The 26615-nt window shown below is 58.9% G+C and overlaps 1 protein-coding gene across 2 annotated transcripts in view; it reads right to left on the bottom strand.

Moving 5' to 3' along the window:
* Positions 1–244: 244 nt before the first annotated feature.
* Positions 245–26615, bottom strand: part of ATP6V0D1 (ATPase H+ transporting V0 subunit d1) — a 38874-nt gene continuing 12503 nt past the window's right edge. Inside the window, exons 2-8 of one of the 2 annotated variants that reach the window (XM_007198112.3) lie at positions 15080–15251; positions 6342–6520; positions 4865–4944; positions 1441–1518; positions 1139–1315; positions 952–1029; positions 245–855 (exon numbers count right to left, since the gene is read on the bottom strand). In XM_007198112.3, coding sequence (XP_007198174.1) covers positions 694–855; positions 952–1029; positions 1139–1315; positions 1441–1518; positions 4865–4944; positions 6342–6520; positions 15080–15251 — 926 coding nt within the window. In that variant the 3' untranslated portion in view covers positions 245–693. Of the gene's footprint in view, positions 856–951; positions 1030–1138; positions 1316–1440; positions 1536–4864; positions 4945–6341; positions 6521–15079; positions 15252–26615 lie in introns of both variants that reach the window. The other variant, XM_028162848.2, reaches the window with a different exon arrangement.

Genomic DNA, 26615 nt, shown 5'->3' with positions numbered 1-26615 from the left:
TAGAGTCAGGAGCCAGTGCCACAGGCCTGTCAGAGCCTCCAGCAGAGGAAGGGGCTAATCCTCCACTGACTTTCCCCACCCTGAGGAATCTGGCTGCACAGTGTCAGGGCCAGCCTAGGGCTGCCACCCGAGGAAGGAAGGTAGAAGGCTTAGGTGGGGGTGGGCTCAGCGAGGGTGGGGCCTGAGGGGAGTTGGGGATCTGGGAGAGGGACTAGGGCCCAAAGGAGACAGAAGACAGCTGGGCTTAGAGAGGGCAGTTTTTATTGTCTCAGAGGGGCAGAGCTACTTCCCCTATTCCCCAAGGACACGCACGCTCTATCCTGCCCCTGCGCCATGGCTCTGGGGGACCCGCTGAGGGAAGAGGAGGTTCACACTGCCCCCAGGGGTTCTCAGGTTAGGGAGGAACACAAAAGTGACCACATGCTTCTCAGACACGTCAGCGGCTGTAAACATAGGGCTGAGGGGGCCTCCTTGCTCTGGAGTTGGGGGGCTTGGTCCATCCTTGGTGGGGGGAGCAGGTGCCCAGCCCCTTTTCAGGCCCAAGAGCAGTCTCAGAGAGGGTCAGGGAAGCTGGGCAGCCACTAGGACAGTGTGCTACCCCCCAGGGCACGTAGGTGAGCCGTGAGCTTTGTCACAGCACACGCAGACACACAGGCGCACACACACACTTGTGGGGAGCCTTGGGCCAGGGTGCTAGAAGATGGGGATGTAGTTGTCAATCTTGGCCCGGTGGCGCTGGGCGATGCACTCCGCAATCCATACGATGTTGCGACACTCCTGCTCCTTGAGCTTCACAAAGGCGTAGAAAACACCAAAGTGGAACTGGTTCAGGAAGGCCAACTTGTTCAGTTTCACCTGCAGACACAGGCAGGAGTGGTGTGCAGGTGGCCATGACCAGAGTCAGGCCTAAGCCACCAACCCCTCCCTAGGATGGGCAGGGCCAGCACTCACCTCGTGCTCGAAGAATCGGTCCTCCAGGGTCTTGTCTCCAGGGTTGCTGCCCGCACCCTCGAAGAGCAGCTTGTACTCCTGGCCCAGGGGAGCAGGGGGAAGCATGAGCATGAGGGTGCTGTTGGGTATGGGGTGGGGACGTGAGTGCCAACATGCCCGCCCACCGTTCAATAGCCAGGGCACTCACCGGGTAGTAGTCGGCCACGTTCTTGACCTGCTCGTAGTCGTCAGCCCGAGCCAGCTGGGCCAGGCCCTCAGGGTAGAGCCGCCCGCAGTGCGGAAAGAGCTTGGCACGGTCCTCCTTGGAAAGCTCTGTGCCGAAGGAGTTGATGGTGATGATGAAGGCGCGGCGGTCTGCTTCAAACTGTGGGGCCGGTGCACAGGCGAGGAGAGAGGGACGGGGAGGGAGGCAGCAGCCAGTCAGTTGGCAGGGCTTCCCCCAGGCCAGGGATGGGGGACCAGCAGGCGGGAGGGTGGGCAGGCACTCACCTCCAGGATGGGACACATGGCATCGGCTGTGGTCCCACCCAGCAGGGTGCAGAACTTGTAGAAGGACTCCAGGTAGGCCTGTGCAGAGCATGGGGCTTCCTCAGCCCAGGCAGGGAGACTTGAGGGGGTCTGCCAGGCCTCCTCCTCACAGTTCCCTCCTTCCCTCCCCGACCCCTTTCACGGTGAATCCAAACATCATACCCGTGGCCAGGGCAGCCCCCGTGTCAGAGCCCCTGAAACATCCACAGATTTCCGACTGTTCATCAGCCGAGTAGCAGTAGCCTGCTGCCTCTCCCCACCCAGTGGTGACAGAACAATTTCTGGCCCACTGTCTGCTTCATGGTGCGGTGCCCTTCACACCCTCATCCCACGGAGCGCCAGGCTCAGAGAAGGGCTCTGTCTTCCCCTTGCTGCTCTGCCTGCCCTTCCCCCAAATCTCCCCTCCTCCCCTCTCTCCTCAGAAAACCACGTGTCGATGGGCCAGTGAAGGATGGTGACCTCTGAGAGTTCACGGCGATGGCCTGGACTGGGTGCCTTGGCCCCTCTCAGCACCCCACCTTAAAGAACACCTCCTCCCTCTTCCCATCCCCTAGGTAGTTCCCAGGCATCACGCAGCAGGAACCAAACTGTACTGTCAGCCCAGCTCCTCCTGAGGGATGGTTATTGCCGGCACAGATGTCAGCCCTGCGACGTGATGGCTGGACACACAGGCTGCCGGTGGGAACAAGCACTTCCTGCCCAGGCAAATTGGATCTGCTGGGCATGAGGAGAAGCCAGGTCAGCCCAGGCCTGAGGTCCCTCCCACGACTAACTCCTGAAACTAGCTAGGCCCAGGCAGGCTTCCTTCCCTGAACCTCTCCATGTCAAGGAAACGGGGACAGTCTCATGGCCCCCTGGGGAGCTCCCTCTACTCAGGTGCTCTGGGGTCCCACTTGGTGGCATGGCCACAAGAACTCCAGCTCTACAGGCTAGAGACTATTCTTCTGAGCTGGGGGGTGAGGGCTGGGAGGCAGGGAAAGCTCTCTGTGCCGAGGTCTGCCCTCTAAGGAGCAGAGAACATTCCACCCACCACCTGCTGATGTGGGCCACAGGTTCTACTGACCCAAGAGAGGAGGTGAGATGACACCCAGGAGTCCACGAGCCCAGGCTGAGCCTGGCCAGCAGCACTGGGCAAGCTGGGCTCAGGGGAAGGCCTGAGGTGACCACTGGGGTCACAGGAAACAAAAGTCTAGAACAGGTCGGGGGGAAAGAAGCCTGGAAAGGGAGAGTGGACCCCAGCATAGCAGAGGGCTCGCGTGGTAGCTGCCAATTCTACCATGGATTAGTGGCACTCTTTAGTCCCTCTGGGACTGTCCCCAGCCACCCCTTTCCCCGTGGCCAGCCAAGCTGGGTGTGTCCAAATCTCCAGGCCTGCCCCAGTGGGGCCTGCAGTTCCTATCCGTGGGGGAAGCCACCAGCCTTTGCCGAGCTGGACTGATCCTGGAGACGCTGACCCCAGGGTGGTGGAGACAGGTGGCATAGGCCCAGACTCTCTTCAGGAGGCTCAGGAGCTGAAGAAACTGGCAAGCCCCCAGAGTCCCAGGTACCAAGGTCACCTCCCCACCCCCGTCCTGCCCCCTGGAGTCTGCCAGCCCACGTCTGCTGCACCAGCTGCCTACAGTTCCCACCCGCTACTGGGGGTCCGCCTAATCTCCCATCTGTGGCCACTGGGCTGGGACCTCGCCTGACAGGCGGTCCTGGCACGGCGCCTGCATCATTGGGTCGGTGTTTACAAGCTGGTGCCCGGGCAGCCCTCGCCAGTGACTCCAGCTAGAACCAGTCAGGCCCGGTGACGGTGTGGGTGAGGCTGGGGGGACAGCCGCACCCCTCACCCTGCCTCAGGGCAAGGAAGCCGGCAGTGGGCCAGCTGGGCGGGCAACAGCACCGTGGGGGCGGGCGGGGGCCGCGGGCAGCGTGAGCACTGGCACACCTGAGCCGGCTCTCACTGCCTGCCCGCCCCCCATGGCCCCCCTCACCCCGCCCTCCCCATCTCCCTCTTTCTCTCCCTACTGGCAGGCAAATGAGAGCACTCGCTTTGCAGACAAGCTGAGCCGTGCTGCCAGTGTCTAGCAAGTGGCTTCAGGCAACCCACTCTCCTTCTCTAAGCCCTCAGTTTCCTCATCTTACAAATGGGGATACTGATGCCTACCTAGCTCCTAGGGCAGTCCCGAGGAGTAAAGAAGCCAATAATCTTCCTACCTCTCGTCTTGTCCCCTCTAGTCTGTCCTCACATTCTGGTGATACTCTGCCCTGTTGGAAACCTTCATTGGCTGACCCTGCCCACAGGATAAAATTCAAACTTCTGGCCTGGCATTCAAGACCCTGGGTGACTTGATCCTGTGCCTGCCTTTTTTTCCAGACCTGTCTCCCACTGTCCATCTGGAACCTGCACTTCCACAGCAAACTGCTTGCCGCTTGGCCCGTGTTCCACACTTGCTTCTGCATGTGCTGTCCCTCTGCCTACACTACTACAACCTCCAGGTAAGCTCTTCACCTACCTCCAGACCCTCCCTGCACCCTGGCCCAGACCCCCACAGGGAGACTGGAGGGCCTGCGCTCAGGCTGCCACTGTGTTGGCCACCTAGCTCCAACTAGGACAGGAGAAGAGCCTCACCATGAAGATCCAAGAGACAGATGTTCTCAGGGTTAGGTCAGCAGGGCTGTTGGCCAGTGCTATCTTCAGGCCCCCTTCAGGGCCTGCCCACTACTGACCCATCAGAGGTCCTGGCTTCAGAGGTCCTCACCATGGCCAGGGCCCAGTCTGCCCCAAAAAGCCCTCACTGGTCCCTGGTCGGCCCCCTTCCTTGGCTCTCAGCCCTGCTCCTAACCTCTTTGGGCCAGGGCAGGGCTGACCCAGGAATCCCAAGCCCACTCTATTTCCAGGGGTCACCAGCTTGTCCCACAGCCTGGTGGGAAGCAGAAAGTGGGTGGGGTTGAAGATGATGGGCCACGGCACTGGTTCTAGACCTGGGAACCTGGGGACACAGGGACCTGGCTATGCCTGGCTGGGTTGCTCCCCACACCGTGCTCAGGTGCCTGTCCTTGCTGGTGACAGTCCAGGTGGGGTGAGTCTGAGAGCTATGGCCTGGGTGGTGGCCAGTAACCCTCCTGGATGCAGGGGGAGTGGCCATTCAGGAGCCCGCTCTGACAGGCCAAGCTGTGGAGCACCAGCCGCTCCTGCTGATTTGATCTGGGCCCAAGGGATGGAGAACCTGTTTCATGAAGTCTTGCACCAGTCACGGGAGCCAGAGAGTGAGCAGATAAGCCCCTGGGAGAGGAGCCTGGAGCAGCTGTGTCCTGTCCCAGCACCCCACATAAATCATCAGCCCACCGTGCCCATGGCCCCGCCCACCTACTTCACCACCACTGGGCCCAGGGGCACTACCTTGTAGAGCGTGTTTCGGATGATCTCGATGTTCATCTCATCAAGGTCCTGCTCTGAGATGCAGTCCTGGAAAAAAGCCGCTGGGGAGGAAAGACGTGGGTATGAGGGGCGGGCGAGTGGACTCGGCCGAAACAAGAATCGTGCTGATGTTCAACTGCCCCTGCAGGGCACAGAGGACCCCTGCCACGAGGCCCATCTGGCTGGTAATTGGGGGGCACTCAGCCTGGTCTGGACTATTGCCTTAGAAGTGGCCGAAGCAATACTCCAGGCCATGTGTACTGACCTGAGCTTCTCCTGCCTTCTTGCTCCTAAAACTGATTTATAAAGGAGGCGGCCAGCCATAACATGATCTAATCGCCTCTGGGGCAGACCCAAGCTCAGATCATGCCAAAGAAAGGCTTGCATAAGAGGCTGTGACATCCTCCCTTCTCGAGGGGCAGCTGTGGATTCTGGGCCTGACGCCCACTTCTCTGCATCTCCCAGGAGAGCCTGGGGCCCACATTTGGAAAACCGTCCTTCTCCTTAGAACAAGGAATGAGCATGACAGCTGGGTGAGCATGGAGCAGTGACCCATGGGGCCACTGGAGGGCTGGGAATTAGAGGCCAAAGCAGGATAGAGCCCCTCGATCCCCAGGGACCCACGGACTCACTGGTCTGTTTCTTCTTTAAAGATGGAGAAACTGAAGAAACCACCAACAGCCCAGAACTAGCTCAGAGTTATTGTGAGAGATAAGATCTTGTGCAGATAAGGCCAGCAAGTAGGGCTTAGGCCTCTTAGTGCAGGACCAAGTGCAGCTTAGGGCCCAGTTGTTCAACCCTGGCGGCTTCCTGGAGGTGGTGCCCTGGGGACTAGGACTCTGGCTGTGAGGGCACTAGCTGGTGACAGCCTTAGTGCCTTCTCCCCAGCCTCCCTCCAAGGCAGGCAGGAGCCAGTGCTGCCTAGGCGGGGCCCTGCAGGAAGCTCCCAGTTCCCCTTCCTTCCTTGGCCTCTGACATGAACTCTGCATCCTGCCGGACACTGCCTGACTTGGCCCCTGGGACCTGCTTTGTGGAGGTAAGTGAAGCTCTTTGCTTCCCTCCTCTGCCTCACAGGCAGCAAGCCACTCCAGCCCAGCTTACGGCCACGGTCTGTCAGAGCTCCCAAGACTCCAAGGGACCCGAAACCCTCTCTCCACTCTCCGTGAGCTCAGCCCTCCTCTGCATTCGGAGAAATCAGACAGATTCACAAAGTGAGATGGTCTGAGTCAGGCCCTGGGGCTAGTCGGCCTGGCCCAGCAAAAGCAACAGGAAGGGAGCAAAAGGCAGGGTGAGGAGGAGAGAATGGAAAGCGAAGTGGAAGGGAAGAGAAAGGTAAGCAGCAGTGGGCGGACCTCGCTTTCTGGCTCAGGGCCGCCCCCGGGGGTCCGAAAACCCCACACGGCGGCACTGACACTGATGCCACTGCCCGCCACCTCCCTCCTCCGCCAGGGTAGCTCACCCAAGGGCGTGTCCACCAGAATGGCATTGTAGAGCTCGGCGGGCGTCTGCGCGATGTTCACGGCCTCCATCTGCTCAAAGCTGCCTAGTGGGTGGCACTTGGGCACAAGCTCGGCGATAGAGCGCTGGTGCAGTGTGCCCGTGATGAGCAGGATTACGTTGTCAATCATGTAGCTGTAACTGCGGGAGGCACACAGCAGGGCGGCAGCCCTTGAAGTCCTGGCAGAGCACCACGCCCCTGCCCCCACCCGGCGCAGGCCACCAGCCCCTCAACGGCAAGCACCACCTCAGGCTCCTCTCCCTGTCCAAGGGTGCCCCCTCCTCCGGCACCAGAAGCACAGGACAGACATGGCCCCTCCCTGGGGGGGGGGGGAGAACTCATGCCCCACGAGTGATCAGGAAGCAGGTAGTAACTACCCCCCAGGTGTGAACAGTGTTCTGGCAGGACACGGGGAGCACGTGCACGGAGGTGAGGCGCACGGGCCAGCCTGGGGGATGAAAGAACTGGGAGATGAAAGCATGTTCTGGGAAGAGGGAACAGTGTGTGCAAAGGCCTGGAAGCAATCGCTGAGTGGCGGACGTCTCAAGGAACTGAGCACGGTCAGGGTTGGCAGAAGGAAGGGAACCGGTGCAGTGCTGCCAGCAGGCTGGAGCCTAGAGGTGGGTCCTGTGGGCCCGGCTGAGGGTTCTGACTTCGTTTTGAGCACGAGGGACCCATGAGCAGGATATAAGCAAGGAGTACCACAGGCACTCTGGCTGCTGGTGGGGACAGAGGGGGAGATGGCAAGAGGAGGAGAGGCTGAGGAGTGGAGTGGGGAGAAGCTTCTCTAGGGAAAACCAGAGAAGACTCAGAGGGAGGGTCCCTGGAGTAAGGCCCCTGGTCAGTCAGGCTGAGACAAGCAGGCAGACAGCTGCCCTGTGCAGCCCGCTCCAAAGACAGGGCACTGCCTCCTCCTTTAGGGCCTGAGGAGCCACCAGGATGGCCTGGAGGAGACCCAGAGACCTGGAAGGAGCCTGGGCTCAGGTCAGTCCCCTCCGGCACAGAAGGCCCGCTCTGCACAGTGCACGGGCAGCAGGGGGGGCTGGAGAGCTGGGGAGGGGTGGGGCTACCCAGCTCAGACTTGGCAACGGGCAAGCTCTGCCTCCACCCTTTGAGACAATGCCACAAAGGGGCTGTGGCCAAGCGTTCTGTGTAGTCACCTGTGTGAGCAATGGGGTGAAGAGGGCGAGGGGGCGAGAGGGCGAGAGGCCCCCATCAGGCTGCAGGAGCCACGGCATTCCTCCAGCTTGTCACCAGTGACGATCGCAGGGCATGAGGCAGCTGGATGAGGCCTGGGGGTTCAGCTCCAAGGCCAGAGTGGGGCTCCCACTGAAGGGTGGGAGCTGGGCTGGAGGCTGCTGCCCTGAATTGGGCACTGAGCACACCCTGGCTGTTGGGTGGGCCAACAGCTGTCCTGTGACAGTATCTTGAGGCTGTCCAGGGTAGGAAGTGGCCCCCAATTCCAAGGGAAGAAAAGTAAGGAGGTGGTGGCCTAAGCCTCAGCTCAGAGGGCTGGCTACTGGGGGAACTCCCACAGGGCCTGCCAGGAAGGCGGCAGGAGGAAGAAACCACAGCTCCTGTCCCCGCCTGACCCCCACCCCCCTGCTTGCTACACACTCCCCCAACTCCCACCCAGCCCAGTGCCCTATGACCTCTGCTCTCTCGGGCCTGGGGCCAGGCAGCTGCCCTCTCTCTGCCCCCAATCCGACTGGGTCAGCCACAGGATGTGTGCTGAGAAGAGACAGGCCTGCCTTCTCAAACTGAGGGCTTCAGGCAGGGCCCGTTCACAGCCGCGAGCCGAGGGGCCCGAACGGCCAGCCTTTTGCCCCCACCTGAGAGAGCTGGCAGAGTCGAGGGACCTCAGAGAGATCCCGCCAGAGCTTTGTGCCTTGGTCTCCAGCCCCAGCCTGCATTGTCCCTAACCTGGACGGCACATCCCTCTTGCCCCTGATGCCTCCAGAATCTCACGCACCGCAGGACCCACCATCCATCATCTCCCGCAACACTCCACCTGTGTCCCATCCAGCCCCACTCTAGCCATCGTGTTCCCTGAGACAGCCACAAAGTCCCTACCCCCGAACCCGAAGATGCTCGTTCACGCTCTCGCCAGACTTTGGGCAGGGACGGGGAGAATGCTGTACCTCTTCGAGCTGTTCTATCCAACTGATCCCACAACCACCAGCATCACCAGCCCCACTGTCAGAGGATATGAGACACAGAGGCTGCAGGCCCCAGGCCCTGTCACATCATAAAGCAGAGGAGCACCGTGTCTCTTGGTCAGTGTCCATGCACCTCCACCCACGTCCAGGTTCCCATGCCTTGACTCTACACTCCCCATCTAGCCTTGCCTTCTCAGAGGAATCTCCACAAGTCAGTTTCCTTTCTCTAAACCTCTCCGCTCCTTGCACCACAGGGTATTCATTTATGTTGGGGACGGGGCTGGTGTCAGGGCCCAAGGAAGGTGCCTTGGCAATCGTCAGGGTCCTGACCCGGCTCGGAGGTGAGCCCTGTGGGAAGACTCCACTGTCTGGCTTTGCTGCTGTCCCTCCAGTGATGTGGAACAGGATGGCTATGATTCACTTTTCAGCCCTGACAGCAGATGTGAGGGCTGGTGATAGCACCCCCTGGCTGCCCCCAGACTCTCCTGCTAGAAGTCCTGGCTGGGTACCAAGGGAAATGCTAAGCCAAGTAAAGCTCCCCAGCCCCTTCCAAGGCCCTCTTCTAATCCAGGCTAGGCCAGCTTTGGATGACCCTATGCCAGGCCCAGCGGCTCCCTCCCCCGGGTCAACTGCAAGGTTACTATGGCAGTAGCCCCTGTTTCTCTCCCCTGCCCAATGAGAGCCAGAATCTCCTTTCCTGGGATGAAAGGAGGCAGGGCATGGCAGAGATGATGCCGGCCCAGCTGTCTGCTTTTCCCCCAAGGTGAAGGCCTTCAGCAGGCAGGGTAATCCTCCTCCTCGTCTGGCTTGAGCTGCTGCCTCCCTGCCCCCAGAAAGCCACTCCACCAGTCCTCCCTTCATTTGGCCTTAATAGGAGAGTGTGAGTTTCCAGCTGGTCAGCATCTCCCTCCAGAGGAAGACAGTTGGGGAGTGGATAGGCGTCTGCCCGCCAGGCCAAAGAGGCCCTCTTGGGGTGGGAGTAGGGCAGTCTGTATTGCTCTGCACTGAGGCCCTCCCTCACCCTGTGCCTTCAAGAGTCAGCTTGGGGGCTTCCCTGGTGGCGCAGTGGTTGGGAGTCTGCCTGCCAATGCAGGGGACACGGGTTCGAGCCCTGGTCTGGGAAGATCCCACATGCCGCGGAGCAACTAAGCCCGTGAGCCACAACTACTGAGCCTGCGCGTCTGGAGCCTGTGCTCTGCAACGGGAGAGGCTGCGACAGTGAGAGGCCCGCGCACTGCGATGAAGAGTGGCCCCCGCTCGCCGCAACTGGAGAAAGCCCTCGCACAGAAACGAAGACCCAACACAGCCATAAATAAATAAATAAATAAATAAATAAATTAAAAAAAAGAGTCAGCTTGGGCCGAAAGAAGTCTTGGGATGGGGTTTAGAAAGCCACTTCCTCCAAGAAGTCTTCTCAGCCCCTAGCCAAGTCCTGTCCCTCTGCTGTTCCCTTTGGCGCCACCTGCTGGAGCATGATGGCTTGCTCCCATGGTCTCATCATTTGGCCCCAGGGGCCAGGCTTGGTGCTGGATAGGCCATGATGACTACCTGGCCAGTCGGCCCATCTACAGCTCCCAGCAGAAGCTGCTAGTAACCGTACCTGTGCTCAATCACATCTGGGTCCTACAGAGCACTGCCCAGGTGGAAAGTGAACAGAGATATCAAGCTGTGGCTTCAGCACATTACCTGTCAAGCCTCAGTTTCCCCTCTGCAATTAGTATGACTGAAGTACAGCCCCCAGCAGAGCCAGTGACGCCCTGACCTTCTCCTTATTAAAATCCTGCCCCTCTCCTGAGGTCCAGTTGGGTCCTCCCTGACCCAACCTGAGACCTGAGACTCCTGAGCATCAAAGGGCGCCTGCATACTCTCCCTCAGGCTCAGGAGAACAGTGTCAGTGCTGGCTCTCCCTCAGGGCCGGAGCCGGGTCGAGCCCAGGACCCAGAAACCACAGCAGGCCTAGCGCCCCAGCCTACAGAGACCCTGCTATCAACTCAGAAACGGTGGTTGTGGACAGTGAAGGCTGGGGGGCCAGAATAGGGAGGCCTAAGGACACCTGATACCCGCTGTGACCCAGCAGAGCCCAAGGTTTGGAAAATGTGACCTGGGGAGAGTGGCAGGTGTGCTGACAGGCCCACTGGGTACTTGAGGCCATTGTCCCAGGACAAAGCTTCTTTCGAGCTGCCCACTCCAGGCTGGTGGCACTGAGGCCCCTGGCACAGTAGAATATGAGACCTCACCTCCCCCAGATGGTGCAGGTCACCGTGCCCGGGCTCTGCCAATGGGTACCTGGGCTTCAGGCAGGTGCTACACACTGGGGACGGCCCCTCCAGGGAGGCTCACTCATCTAAGGACAAGGCCTTTGGGGCCCACCTGGGAATCCCCAGAGACCAACTCGCTTCTCCACAAGCCATTCTCTCCCAGCTTCCCTTCTGGGGCCTAGTCTCTCATAGGACGCCATATGGGATGGCCCAGATCAAAGTCTCCTCTGAAACTCAGAAAACCCAACAGAGGCCCTACCCCATGTCAGACAGCAAGTGAATGGCTGAGTCTGGAAGGAGCCCTTGGTACAGGGATGTATTACATGTTATCACCATGAAATTGAGCTGAATCATCTCAAAACCACATGACTGATGACAGTCTACTTCAGAGGGACCTCTCTCACTCAGGGCCTGTCTACCACACATGAGGCAGCTGCCTCCACTCTGGCCACCCACTCTGAGTGGCCTCTCGAACCCCATCTGACCCTCGAGTCCTCTCAATGCTGAAGCCCCTGGTTCCATTTGTGGCAGCTGCCCACAGGCCTCTCCAGAAGCTATCTGCACCACCACTGGTACCCATCCTATTGCATCCATAAGTCTCCCTCCCTCCTGGCACTGCGCCTGGCCCAGAGCTGAATACTGGTCATGTGTGTTGGCTCAAGGCTGGCTGGGATCTACAAAAGCACTGGACACTGTCTCTCACACAGGAGGGCAGAGGAGACCTTGCCCAGCTTCTGCTTGCACACCTGCAATGACAAGGAACTCACTGCCTCCTGCAGAAACCCGTTCCAGCCATCCTGGGGCAGCTCTGAAGGCGACTAAGAGATTCTGAAGTCTGGAGCTAAGATGACCACTGTGGTGGTCCCAACCTCCACCCCAGCTGGGCCAGCTCTGTCTGTGGGCAGCACTGGCATTGTTCCCTCAAGCCCCCACACCCAGGATGGGGTATCTAGCTGACGCGTCCATCACCTGGGGATGGCACTCTCCTTTCCGGTAACATCCCTCTGGACATCTCTAGGGTATCTGCCTCCTTCCCAGAGGGTCACAGAGCCAGGGGCTCCGGGCTCCACCTCCACATGTATGGTTCCCCCTGCTTTCCCCCAATTCTTCTTTCAAATGCCCTTCCCTTCAGCCAAACAGCCACCTCCTCAGGGAAGCCAGTGGTGAGTCCCTGGCCTGGGGAGGTCCCCTGGACAGGCCCCTGTGGAAGCCTTCACCCCTTTCTGCAACACTCCTTACTCCTGGGATGAGCCAGGGTGGAGGCGGTTACGGAGGTGGTGTGGAGGAGGAAGAGGAGGAGCAGCCGGGGAGGTAGGAGTTAAATCAAAGAGACACCGTGAGAGGAAGGAGACTGCTGGAAGGAGGTAAGATGGGTGTGGCTCCTATTAGGTCTGGAGACCCTGGCCACATGAAGGTCAGCGGTGACCTTAGCCGGGGCCTTTGGTGGAGTGATGGGATGGCTGGAAGCGGACTGGAGGCTCAGGATGCAGGAGGTGAGAGAACACAGAGGGAATGTAAAAGTGCAGGCCGCACAAGATGGGTTTTTAATGGTGTGAGAGATTTGAACTTGTTTAGATGCTGTTGGGAAGAATCTGGAAGGGAAGGGGCTGCACAGACAGGAGTGCAGATGAGTGGCCCTCAGGGTTCAGGGAGTGGGGTGAGGGGACTCAGGACATCGGCAGAAGGACCCAAGAGAAGAGGAGGGTACCTCTGCCATTGGAACAGGGTTGGGGGGCACAGACACAGTGCTGGGAGGTGGACTGGCTTCTACTGTCTCTGTGGAGGAAGAGGTGGGCCATCTACCCAGAGAGAAGGCTGGGGGCAGGCGATGAACGGTGTTTAAGATGGGGAGGTGGTCTTCCCACCCTCGGTGGGGAGCTGCAGTGTGCTGAGTAGGGAGAGCGAGTGGCCAGCTGGGCAGGGACAGGCCAGGCCAGCTGAACTGGTAAGTGTGCATGTCTGGCAGCAGGGAAAATCCACCCAACACTGGCTTCCCCGGCTCTGCTCCCGGCAGCGGAGGTGGGGGAGGGCGCCTCGAGGCTGGAGGCTGCTGGGCTTCCTCCAGGGCTGGGGAGCTGCCAGCCGGGTGGGACCATGAGATGGGCGGCCAAGAGCGCTGCGGATGCTGGCAGAAGAGTGCTTGAATGATGGACCAGGGAACCTCAGCTGGGGAGGGAGGAAAATGAAGACAGAAGGGGTGGCGGGGGAGGAAGCAAGGTCCAGAGCCCTGCTGAGTCCGGAACCCATGTCCCACAAGGGGCTGAGAGTGGGCTGGAAGGCCTGAAGGCTGTGGGTAGAGACGGGGTGCCTGACTCAGCGATTTCAGGGCCGGAGCAGTTCCAGGTGGTGACATGTTCTTGGGCAGCCATCGTGGGGGTGGCTGAAGTGGAGAGCAGAGGAGCAGGTCACTGGAGATGACGAGGTCATGAACGAGCAGCCACAGGCTCAGACAGGCTGACACGTGGCTGCCGAGCTCTTCCTGAGACAGAGCAGGACTGAGGGGATGGGAAGACTGTAAGCCACAATCACCCATGAATGGAAGGGGCGGGGAAGTGACAGCCTGCCACAGGATAGTGCTTGGCTGCTTTAAGCATGCTTGGTGCTTGCAGCCAACCTCCAGCAAACAGCTGGCGGCCATGCAGCCTCAGTCACGCTCAGAGCCCTCTCCAGTTTCATGGCCTGGCAGGCTAAGACCAAGCCTCTGAGGGCACCAAGACAGGCCAGGGGCTGGCAGCACAGGCAGGTGGCCAAGCAGGCAGCAGGATGGATGACATCTGCCCTCTGACCACTGGCATGGGGTCGGTCTCCTCTGGCCAGCCTAGCTAGCAAGGCCAGAACATACACCAGGAAGCCGAAGGAGCCCTGTGCAAACAAGGTGAAGGCTTGGCTCTGGCAATAAACGCACTGCTTCCTGGTATGTCCTTCAGTTCTGGCCTTGGGGTAAAGGACACCCAGGCCCAGGCTAGGGGTTGACTGACAGATGGGCACTGCAGTATGACCCCCAATGTGGCAGCACAAGACACATGCCATCTCTGGCCTCCTGCCCAGAAGGACCATGTCGGCTGTACCCTGACGGGGGCCAGGGCAGTATGATATGGATCCAGCCAGGACAGCAGGGAGGTCCCCCGGAAGGAGGCTTGTGGCCAGGAGACAGCCTGCTTCCCAGCCTGAGCCCTTCAAGTGTCCCAGTCTGTGGCCTCAACCCAAGGATAGAGCCCTTCTGGTTGCAGCCCCTACTTGAGCAAGTGGATCTCGAGTAAATGGCTGCTCCTGGCTGGGGGTGGGAAGCAGGCCAAGCAGCAGGCATCCAGCCCTGTCCCTGCAAGTTTAAATGTAGGAGGTATGCCAGGTCCCACGGATCTGGGGGTCCCACCAGCAGGGAAGGGTTAAAGCTAGACAGTACCCAGAAGAGCGCCTGGAAAGGCTTCCCCACAACACACACTCACACTCCAGCGGTGTAGAGCACGCTCATGTAAGCCAGCCACCAATGTCTCTGTCCACCACCTGTGCTGGGCAGCCCCCTGGGCCAGGGCCAACTCTTTGTCCACCAGGCCCTGGCTCATGGCTCCTGGGCCATCCTGGCAGAAGGGGCCTCCCTATCTCCCTGTTTCCACAGGCACACCTGGCGAGCAGAGGCTGTCTCGTCCAAGTGCCCTCCCCAGCCTGTAGGTCTCAGGGTCCTTTCCTCTTCTCCAGGAGCTTAGTGGAGGCAGGGTTGCACCCAAGGATTAGACAGGAAGAACGCTGGGCAGCCAAGGGTTGTTAGCATGGGGGCCTGGGCCAGAACTGGGAAAGGCGGCCAGGTGTTCAGCACCCTCTCCGCCTTGCCCCGCTTCTCCCTGAGACCCAGGGCCATGGTCAGAGACGACAGAGGACAGCCTCAGCCCACACAGGGTCACAGGGCCTGAATGGTCCATCCCAAAACCTGACTCTTCAAAGCTCTACCCATCCCCCGACCCCATCATGGGCAGTGGGGGCCTGGTGAGTGTTCAAGGTGAGTGTTATAGGGTGAACGAGGGAAAGGGCTCCTGTCATCCCTGATCCCTGTTGACACCAGGGACGCAGGGAAAGCAGCTTCATCCAGCACTACAGCGTGGGACACTCGGGCCTGCCCACCAGATTCCCAGACAGCAGTGAAGTGGCTGGTGACCCCATTTTATAGGTGGTGGCCTGGGCCCAGCATTGTTGAATGAGCAGCCCAGCCACCCAACCCAGGAGGACCCTGCTGACAGAGGAGCTGCCCCATCCAGTGGGGGGAAAAGGCACTATAGAGAACACTCACGTAATGAAGTCCAGGAAGCTGGCGAGCGGCTCATAGGCATGGTTCCTCATGTGGCGGAACTCCACCACCATCTTCTCCTTGAGCCGGTCATCGATGACGGACACTGTCAGCGGTGATGCCTCATTGGCCAGGAAGTTGCCGTAGTCAGTGCTCTGCAGGTGCAGCTTCAGGTCTGAAACCCAAGGGTGGGGGGTGAGAGCTGGCCATGCTGAGCCTCCCCAGGACCCCAAGTCCCTGTCCCCACCCCGACTCTGGGTCCCAGACCCTCTCCTGCAGTTGTGCCCTGCTGCTACCCTGACCTCCTGTCCCTGCCTCCACCTCCCTGTTGGCTCAGAGCCTACTCCAGGGCAGTCAGGCCAAAGCCAGGACACCGGGCCCCAGAGTCCAAGTACAAGTAGAACCACTGTTCCCCCAAACGACAAGAAAACCTGGGAAACCCCAACCCAAGGTGCCATTCACAACCCACAGCCTTTGAGGCTCTCCTGCATGGTGGGTTCCAGGATGGCCCTAACTTAAAGCAGAATAAGACATGGGCCCTACCCTCCAGAGCCTCAGGGTTAAAGGAGCAAGCCAACGTACCCCCAGGCAGAAACAATGCATATGAAATGAAGGACATGCCCCAGGCCAAGGGTAAAGTGGAGAGGGCACCAAGATAGGGCTGAGAGGACACTCCAGGCTGGGCCAGGCAAAACGCAGGGACAGGAAAATGCAAAGGAAGCAGCTAGCAGGATGGCATGAGTGAGGAGCGGCCTAAAGGGCAAATGAGTGGTGTGAGGGGGAGATGAGGCTGGGGAGAAAGACTGGCCTTGCCTGAGGAGTGGCTGGAGGCAGGCAAGCCAGGCCCACGGGCTCTCCTGAGCTCTTCAGAGCAGGGGTGAGGGAAAAGGGAGGAGAGGACAGAGCAGAAGGGCCCTGGGGAGGCAGGACAGGTGAGTCCCAGGGGAATCGTGGCAACAACCTGTCTTGCAGCTGTTGCCCATGCATCCCATCCCCCAGTCTCTTCTCCACCCAGCAGCCAGAGCGATCTTAAAACACCAGGCAGACCCCATCACGCATCTGCACATCCTCACCTCAGGGCCTTTCCCTGTCCCCTTGCTTGGAAAGTGATGAGCTCTCCTCAAATGCCCGTCTTCAGAGGCTTCTCCTATAGCCCCACCACTCTGTCCCTTCATTTGTGCCATTTTTCTTTGTAACACATCACATCCCACCTGGCACGGGGCACATAAACCACGATAGCAGGGACTGTGGGTCACTGCAGTATGCTAGAGCCTAGAACACAGTATGTTCTGGTGCATTTTCATGTTCAGTAAGTAACTGTGGAATAAATGGAAGACTGGGAAGAGGGTTGGTGAAGACAGCAGGAGGGTTTGCTCCTGGGCTTTGAAATGGGAGACACTGCGGTAGTGATGGCAGTACCAAGGACAGTGGCTGAGGAAGGACCCATGTGTGCATATGCATGCAAGTGTGGATTAAGGCCCAACAGCGGAGGCTGGCTTCTGCTGACTGAGGAATACATGCTTTCTGTGCCCTGGAAGGTTGCCCAGAGGATGACAGGAAGGGTGACACCTGTGAACATTTCCACAAGCACCGCCCCCCTTGCCCCGGCTTAAGGCCTCCCCGTGTGTCTGTGGACCCGGAGGGCCATGCTAGACCGGGCTGCTTAGAGAGGAAGGGCGAGTGGGGCACATCGTCGCGTACAGACTTAGGGGATCCCTGTGGTGCCCCTCCTCCTGTACCCCATCAGGAGGAGAATGCTCCCAGCCCAGAGTCAGGTGTGCCAAAGAAGAGACGGAAGAGTATATGGGAGGGAGGCGTGGAGGGAGGGAGGAAGGGAGGGAGGGGTGCGTACCGTCGGAGTGGCCACTTTCTACCTGCACCCGGGTGGCAGTCAGCACTCCTGTCCTCTGTGGCTCCTGGGCACTCAGAGTGGACTTGAACCTCGTGAGGCCTGCAGGAGGCCTTCATCATCCGCTGCCTTTGCTATCGCTCTACCATTCACACCTTTTTTCCGGTGGCCACCCAAAAGGGGGACAGAACTGAGGGCAAGGTGGAGCAGGGAGAAGCCACCAGCCCCCTGCTCTGCCCCGTGGACCCCACTGCCATTTTGCCCAGGAGGTGTGCACACTCCTCCATCCTCACCCCCGGCCGTCTGCTGTGAGCCCTGCCCTGGGTCCATTCTTCCCCCTCCTCACCAGTGTGGCCAAGGCCCACCTACACCTGGAATAAGGCATGGGGTAAGAAGGTGCTTTGCTCAGTAATGCTTGAGTTATTGCAGTATTTGATTAACCATTTGGTTGTTACAGAAAAATTCTTAACTCTAATTGAGGGATTTCGCTGTATTAGCATAACCCTGTATTTCCACCTCTAGTGATGGATTTTACAAACTAGCTTTTAATATCCCTGACTCTAGATAAGTGCACAAGTATTTTGTGTTTTTTTTAAAGAAACATGGGGGGCTTCCCTGGTGGTGCAGTGGTTAAGAATCCGCCTGCCAATGCAGGGGACACGGGTTCGAGCCCTGGTCCAGGAAGATCCCACATGCTGGGGAGCAACTAAGCCCGTGAGCCACAACTACTGAAGTCCACGCGCCTAGAGCCCGTGCTCCACAACAAGAGAAGCCGCCGCAATGAGAAGCCCACACACTGCAACGAACTGTAGCTCCTGCTCGCCACAACTAGAGAAAGCCCGCACGCAGCAACAAAGACCCAATGCAGCCAAAAATTAAAAATAAATAAATAAGTTTATTTAAAAAAAAAAAAAAACATGGTTTACTTGCACAAAACTGATAAGTTTTGAGAGATCATTAATGCCCTCGAAGTGGTTTTTGTGGGTATGAAACAAATGGTGAGAATATGAATTGGTCCCTCTTATTTTCATACTGAAATTAACTCTACTTAGTTTATCAAGTCATGTCATATGCCCTGCTTTTACATCTTTTATCTATCAGTAAACATTGTGATACTTGAAAAAACTAGTGGGCAGGGAGTTCTGGCCCGGGCAAAGTAGGTGCTCCAATCCCCACTAGGGGAAGCCACAGCGCGGACAGCAGCTGGAAGCCCAGGCCAGGATGTGGTGTTCTGGGTCAGACGGTCTGGCGCAGCAGCTGCCAGCTCAAGCCTGTCCGTTTATCCATCCAGCCACTGCAGCCAGCAAAGAGCCCTTCTCAGGCGGTGACAGGCCACAGCCAGGACTTGGAAGCCATACCAGATGCACAAGGCAAAAAGCAGGGCAAAACCCAGTCCTCTTGGCAGGGACCCTCATGCCAGTGGTCCCACTATTCTCTGGGACAGTGAGTTTGGGCCCTGGACCCCAGCCCGGCCTCCTGATTCCTATCCTCCAAAGCATCCAGGGGCCAGGCCTCCCGACACCCCCTCGCCTGGCATCCTTGCACTTGCTGCCGGAAGGCTTCCCCAAGTGCCGTGCCACACCTACACTAGAGCCGCCCGAGCTCTCCAGCCGCGTGAAACCTCTGTGCCCCAGCCTCACCTGCTCCACGGGGTTGCCCTCCCTGGGCAGGCTCACTCCCCAAGTCCCCCACCACCAAGCACCCTCTCTCCTCTCCAGCCCCCACCAACTCCATTCAACACCTGGCACTGATGAGGTGGGAGGCAGCATCCCAACACAAGGCGGGAACCAAGACCAACTCTAACTGGAAACAGATGGGCCCTGCTGAATACTTAGCGCCATGCCAGGAGCAACCTATGTGCTGGACCCGCCAGCCATGCCCATTTCACAGACTCAAAAAAGGGAAATCAGAGGAAACATGAAACGTGTCCAGAGTCCCACAGTCAAGCATAGAGAGGCTGGGGATATAGATCAGACCTGGTGGATTCTCTCCATCCCCAACTCTGGTCTCCTCTCCTCCCCCACCCCTTACATTTTTGACCATTCTCCCATGGCCCTTGGCCCAGGATGGGTCTTTCAGATATGGACCCAGCTGCCCAGGCAGACTTTAGTTCCAGAAGAGCTGGCAGGTGGCAGAGAGGTAAGAGGGGCCACGGCAGGCCCCTCCACAGCCTCGGAGGCAACCTGGACACTCACCGCCCACCTGACAGGGGCCCTAGACTGTCATGATTCACGGATAACCCCTCTGGCATCACTTGTGGTGCCAGCCATTCCTTCAGAAGCTAGTACATGCGAATAAGAGGGGCAAATAAAATAAAATTTAAAAAAATAAGATAAAATAAGAGGGGCAAAGCTGATGGGTGGACTCTCCTTTGCATGCCCCCCACCCCTGGGTCTTAGCATGGGCCTTAAAGCAAACATCCTTGTGTCTTGGCTACTGCGTTCTGCTGACGCTGCATCTGGGGACTTGGCTGCTGGAACACAGACGACCGGGTGGTTTCTGCTAGTGTTTGTCGAATCAGAGCAAACCTGGGAGATTCTACCGAGAATCCTGCCCGAGGCCTGAGGAGTTTTCCTTACCAGGAAACTCATTTTTAAAAGCCCCCAGTGACGACATCAGAGGGCCATTCCAGACCACTTCCCCTGGCCAAGACCCACTTCTCCCTGTGACCCAGGGTGAGGGGACAGCCCACCAGCCAAGAAGGCAACTTGGAGGCAGGCAGGCTAGCCGATTCTTTGGCTCAGACCACACAGGGCTTCTGAACCAGCTCTGACCCTGTTCAAGAAACCTGGCGGCCAGGCCCAGTGGCTGGCAGCCCCAAGCCCTTTACACAGTCCTCAGGGCTGGGACAGGCCCATTAGAAACCAGCCCCCTCCCCTCCAGCTTCCTGCTCTCTCCGAGGGATGTGGAGGAGGTGTGACTGGGGGTGGGATCAGAGCATAGCAGAAGAGGCCTGGAACTTGTTGAGAGCTTTGTGGGAGACTCCGCCGCCCAGCCCTGGCCCAGCCCCCGAGGGCAGACGAGGACGCCAGGGGCTCTGGGAAGGCAGGGGCTAATTCTGCCCTGTGCCCTGAGCTGGGAAGCCTGAAAGCCTCGGTGACAGCCCGAGAGCCCCAGACGTGCCTGGGCTGAGGCGTGAGCAGTGTTCTGGTTAGCACAGATGTGGGGGACTGCTCTGGTCTACCCATAAGCCCAGCTGTCTACCCCAGATCCTCCCATCCATGGCCCAGCATCAGGAATGTCTGGCCAGTCTGGGATCTCTCACAGCAAAAGACTTCCTCAGAGGCTGAATTCTCATGTCCAAGAAGATGCTGCTGCTGTCAGGAAGTTCTCTCTGCAGTACGACCTAAAGCCCTCCTCAGAGGAAGCCAATCAGCTCAGTTTCCCGTTGCCTGCAGCCTCCCCTGAGGGCCTTGGGCCAGCTCCTCAGCGCCCCTCAACCCCGCCCAGGACCCTCCCAGGCCTCCTCTGCTTCCCAGTGTTGCCTATCCCAATGTTCTGGTGACTATCCCTCCAACTTCATTTCCTGGGGCCGCTCAGGCCTCCTCACCGCCACGGTGCCCTTTTGCTGGTCTCCTGCCCCACATCTTGGCTCCCAGCTCCCAAGTCCACTCTCCATACCATCACCAGAGTGTTGCCTTCCAACTCCAACGTGTCGCTCTCACCTTTACCCAGCAGCCCCTGTGGCCCCAGAGCCTGGCCTCCTCCCCCCAGCCTGTGAGGCCCCACACCCTCAGCCCTAGCACTGCCTCGGCCTTAGCCCTTGCTTGACTCTCTGCTCTACCGGTGCTATTCTCCAGTTAGGGCAACCTGCTTGTGATCTCTGGCCCAAGCAAGTGCTCCAGGTAAGTCCACAGGGTGTCCGCGAGAGAAGCCCTTGAAATCCAGGAAACAGGGCTGCTTCCTCAGGCCCAGCCAGAGAGGCTGGTTTGGGAGGGCACACCCCAGCCTGGCAAGTGAGAGCCCTGCCCTCCCTCCTCCACAGGGCACCCCTGTCCACCTTGAGACTGTCTGTGTCAAAGACCATTGCCCTGCTCCAGCAGGATCCAGCTGAGCTCTTTGAAGGCGTCTGGGCAGGTTGTAGTCCAACACCCACCTGGCATGACTGTTCCTCCCAGGGCCATGCCAGACTCAAGGAGGCCCCATAGCTGCCACCTGTCCCTCCACTGCCTGCCAACCCCCTACCCAGGTCTTCTGGGCCGGGACCCCTCACCAGCAGAGCCCAGGCCCCAGCTAGCACCTCTGATTACCACTCTCGCCCCTGATTAGCAGGAGGGCATGAGGACCCCTAGCCTGTCCAACACTCTCTGCTCTCTGAGGGACCAAGTGTGGGCTTGGCAGCCAGCTCCAGCCAGACCTTGAGAGGTGGCAGCTGGGCAACCCTGTCTCCCATCCACTTCCTGAAACCTTTCCCAGATCCTGCCAGCCCTGAAAGTGATATTTCAGCCCCACCAGGGCTCCCAGGGGCAGGCAGCACACGGCATCTCCAGTCCCCAAGCCTCTGCAGCAAGGGCCCCAGGGAGGCAGGGAGGGAGGGTCTTGGCCCAGGCCAGGGATTGGTCTTACGCTGCCCCAGGGGCCCAGCAGGCACAGAGGCAGCCCTGGCACAGTACACTAGGCGGGGCGGCCCCCTGCTTTAGACTCACCCATAGCCTCATGGCCCACGGAGGGGCCTTGCTGGCCAGCTGGCCACGGCACAGTGTGAGAGGACAGTGTGTTCCCAGACTTCACTTCTGCTTTTCCAGAGGTCACTCAACGATGCTCTCCTGGGGAGCTCAGGGGTTTTCAGGAATTGAGGCCCGCTGAGTGAAACCAGATGTGCAAATATGCTCCCTAGAGCCTAGCGTGCCCATCCTGCCACTCCCTGCAAGGGTGGTGGAGCCCTGGAGCCTGTTCTACGACTTCGCTGGGCTCAGGTGAAGGGACTGCTTTGAAGGGACTGGACCTGGGCTCTACCTCCAGTGCTCGTTCTGCCCTAAGGGCTCTCTAATGCTGCAACTTCCAGGGGCTCAAAGCAGGGAAACTCAGACAAATGGACAGATGTGGACAGACGGCCAGGCTGGTGGCCCAATGGAGCCATAACCACCCCCCTCAGCAAATGGACTGTGTTTGAGTCTCCTCCCCAGGCTCTGGGGGTGGGGGAGACCTCTTTTCTTCAGATCAGCTCCAAAGCAGATGTGTGCACTGGCTGGCTGGCTCTGCAGGGTCAGAGCACCACATCTGGAACTCCCAGCGTGGGAGCCACAGCATGGAAACCATTAACCCTGGGTTTACCTGGGGGCTGCAGCACGGACTAAGCATCCTCCTCACCCCCCATCCTCCTCACCAGGGCCCATCACAGGCTCCCTGTAGACCTCATGTAACTGACTAGCCCTGGGTTCCAACTCTTCCTATCAAATAACAGCTCTTCCTCCCCTCCCTCAGGTGTCGCCTGGCATTCCCCATCCAGAGCCTTGGCATTGCCCCCACCCCAAATTGAGGTGTCCATGGCCTCTTGCTAGCCCAGGACAAGGTCCATGCACAGCCACAGCCCCTCTCTGAAGCCCCATTTTGCCAGGTCACTGGTTTCAGGACACAGCACCTTAGGTGGTTTAGTGGGACAAGGGAGAGAGACCCTGGGCTTTGGGACCACAGTGACCTGAGTTCAAATCTTGTCCCACAGCTTGGCCCTGAGCAGCTGGTGGAATCTCTGGACCCAGGCTCCTGGCCAGTCACCTGGTGAAAGGCCCTGCAGTGGCAGCCTCCGAGGGTAGACACTGAACAGAGACAGTGCTATACAGAGAAAACTGAGCATGGCACGGCACACCCAGAGCTCCACAGAGAGGATTCCACCCAGAGCTCCCCAACGGAGAGGCTCAGTCCCAGTCAGGTGGTCTGTGTTCTGACTCCAGGCTGTTGCTCAGGCCGTCCCACTCAGCGCTCCACAGGGTGCCCCTGCCCTTCCTTCCCATGGTCCCGACCCTTCCCCAGGGCTCTGGTGTGTCCTCTCCCCAGGGGCCCTTGTGCAGCATGGGCACGCACACGCACAGGCCACACTCTGCTATCTCCTGGGGAAGGACGAACAAAGTGGGCTCAAAATCTGGGACTCCTGTCCCTAAGCCCATGTTTCACCTCACCTATGAGCAGGATCATACAGAGCTTTGGGCAGCCCGACCCCAAGGACCCGGACAGAGGCTAGGACCCAACTCTGCACCACCCACCACATGGTGAGCTACTGCCCTGCCGTCCTCGGGAGCAGGCGGGAGCTGGTGCAGCCAAGGGCAGCTGTTGCTCCGTGGGAAGCCCCCGGGCTGGCGGGCCAGCAGTCTCGGGAAGAACCTGGAGGCTACTGCTGGCACGGCCACATGTAAGTTACTGGGTTTCAGTTGGCATGAGGCAGAGATCCTGCAGGAAAAGGACAGTGAGTTCTCCTTCCTAGGTCCCTAGGCTGGCATTTTGTTTCATACTGGAGGCCTTTCAGTGAGGTGCGGCATTTGCAGAAGGGGGATGGGGCCGATTTGTAGAAGTGGCCCAGATGACACCAGGGTCAGTGACACCACCCACCAGCATATCAGAATCAGAGATTTGATAAGCGGGAGTGTCACTCCCCTTGTCTAGGAGGCAGCAGGATGTCTGCTGTCTAGGTGGCAGCAAGGTTCACCACCCTTCTCCTTGCTCCGAGACAGGTGGCAGGTGGTGACAGAGCACATGTAATTACCCTCAGGAACACCTCGTCCCTGCAGCTGGGAGAATGAAAGCATCACTCACAGCCCATGAGGAAGTCAACCCATCCAACAGTCAGGAGGGTGCCAGGCAGGTGACAGTCCCACGTGCCAAAGGGAGGGGCAGAACTGGTTACTGCTGCACCCAGGGCAAGTTCCAAGAAGCTCTCCTCTGACTGAGTGGAGATCCACCTGGATAGCCCCTCACCAGGACGTCCGCACCCAGGGCTCCATGGAACTGGCATGTCCCAGGAGACACAGGGCTTGCAGGGCAGCTTCCCTTGTTGCCCTCCACAGCCCAGACTGAGAATCAAGCGAGCCAGCCTTGCCCTGGGAGGCAGGGCCCACACCTCTGCTGCTGCCCTGTACTTTGACCCTGAACAAGCTCTTTCTTCTCCAGGCTTACCACCACAGTTACAGTGCATGCAGGCTGGAGTGGACCTGGGGCTGCAAGCGAAGAGCTTCTTTTCACTTTCCCAAAGATGTATGTTTGCCTGGGTGTTGAATGAGAAGAGGTGAAGTGGCCCTGCGTGGCTAGGTGCCAGGCAGCCCACGAAAGGCCAGCTGTGGCAGGGAGCTTCTCAAAAGCTCGCTTACGCCCATGTCTGGCTCCTGGGTCTACTGGCCCACACCGCCTGAGCAATCCTCTCTGCCCTTGATGCTTGGCTTCTGTTCTACATGCATAGTCCTTTGGAGGAAGGACCCTAAGAAAAGATGGAGCTCACTTCAACTAGGGGAAAGCAGTTTTAGGGTCCCAGGGGCTGCTGTTCCTATGAAATTAAGCCAGGTCAGGCTGGATCCTGGCTGGAGCATCTTGCCGGCTCCATGGTACCTAGAGTCCAAGCTATGGAAATACTCACTGTGCTCAGACCTAGGTGCTATGGATGGGCTCTCAGGATCAGGCCTCATTTGGGGCTGCGAGCCATGCTGTTCTCAGCACGAAGCCTCCTTCCCTGCAGCTCACAGAAACAAGACCAAGCAACCCGGGCCAGGAGCAGAGTTGATCCTTTCCATACTCATGCCCAGCAGACCCAAGAGGCCTGGGCCAGGCAGGAAGTGGCAGGAACAGCAGCATCCAAGCTGGTCCTGTCCAGGACCCCTGACCCCCTCACCCACCCTGCTCAAGGGGCTGACAGGAAACACGCAGGGGAAGCAGTGACACACCAGACTGAGTCTGATCAGCACTCAGGCCGGCCCTGGGAGAGAGGTGGTCACCTTCTCCGGGAATCTCATAGCACTCCACTTTCCCCAGGCCTTGCCACACGGCATCTCGCTTGGAGTCTAAAGTGTTGAAGGTGCGGGAAATGGGTGAGCTACGACCCATGACTGGCATCCTTGGGCCCTGTGTGCCAGGTCATGGGTCGCAGCTCACCTGTATTCCTCGACTCCCAACCCTTAATTCCCACGCTAGATACCATGTGGCAAGCCCTGGGGGAATGGCAAGGGCCCCAGAATCACGGTCTCTTTCACCTGAGCACCCCGTCCCGAGTTGGGGGCCGGGCACAAAGAAGCATAGTCCAGGCAGCCTTCAGTGAACAAATGAAGGAAAGAATCAAAAAATGTACAGTGACTGGACAGGAGGAGCAAGACGGGTGTCAGGAGACCATAAGCAAGGCCTTGGGCCTCACCTGGAGCCAATTTCCCAGGTAAAATAAGAGGGTTGGATAAGGTTACTTCCAGGGGCCTGGCCAACTCTGACACTCTCAACCCTGATCAGGCCTGGATCTCACTGACTCTGTGCGACCCCAGCCCCTGAGGGCCACACAGGGGCTCAGGGTGAGGCCAGAGGCCTGGGTATCCAGGAAGCAGCCCTGGCAGAGCTCACAGCAGGTGCCAGGGAGGCCCGGGGCTGTGGAGCAGTGGCAAGCAGGAAGAGCTGAGTTACAGCAGCAAAGACACCACAGATGACTCCTTGGAGGGGAAAGCCCCATCCGCCAGCCAAACACGAAGCCTCGGCTGAGGTCAAAGCCTGAAAATCACTGCCTGAGTGGCCAAGGGGGGACAAGGTCTGGCCCAGGGCCAGGCCAGAGTTGGCCAGGAAAGCAGTGCCCGGCACCCAGTCAGGGCTGCTCCTCCACGCATCCCTTTCCCCGCCACAGGTCTGCCTGCCACCCCTCAGGACCACCCACACTCACACGGGGGCAGCCCCACCCCAGCCCCTTGAGCTGCAGGGTGCTGAGTGCAGATGGGCAGAGCAGGTGTCAGGCCCAGCCTACTAAATGGCCCTTCAGGGCCTTGATTTTCCTGCCTCTAAAAGAAGAGGAAGGCCGATATTCCCACACAGGATAGTTTTTTGTTTATTTTTTAAAAATCAACTAAGGAGTCGGTGTTTGATGAGGCAGAAGCCAGGGAGGCCAATGGAAAGACCCCTCCAAATTGGGGTGCAGGGTGGAGAGTTGTCAATTACCTGATAACATGACTGTATGTACCTATACTCTAGAGAGTCTGGGGTGCCTGATTTGGGCCTCTCCCAGAGTCACCCTACACACATGTACCTGTATGTGCCACATGCACCCCTACATGTCCCCCAAAGCGCTGAAGAAGGCTGGAGGAGAGGAGTCCGTCCTGAGGATGAATTTCCCATCTCCTGGAGGGACCAGAGTAACAGGACCAAAGTGGAGGCCACCTGGGGAAGGATGGTGCTTCTGGGAGCCTAGGAAGCGTGGCCCTGACTCCTGGGCAGCCTCAAGCTCCTACTTGGAGCCCCCAAGACCCTTGGTTCATAGCTAGCACACTGTGTTGAAGCTGAAGCTGCCGCTCCGACTCTGAGAACTGCCAGCATGACCCAGGTGGAAGTAAACAAGGACAGCTTGGTGGTCAAGGCTGGAGCAGCCTACACTGGGCACAAGGTGGACAGCATCAGGGAATTCTCCCTGGCCTTCCCCTCCTAACCCAGGAAGCTGGGGCACAGGGAGGTGAGGGTGGGAAGAGATGGATAGACAGGAGACACTGAGCCACGAGCCCTACTTAATCTGGGAAGGCCAACTGG

The sequence above is a fragment of the Balaenoptera acutorostrata genome, chromosome 19 (assembly GCF_949987535.1).
Source record: "Balaenoptera acutorostrata chromosome 19, mBalAcu1.1, whole genome shotgun sequence".
NCBI classification, from domain to species: domain Eukaryota; kingdom Metazoa; phylum Chordata; class Mammalia; order Artiodactyla; family Balaenopteridae; genus Balaenoptera; species Balaenoptera acutorostrata.
This window is presented reverse-complemented; position numbering and strand designations above follow the sequence as displayed.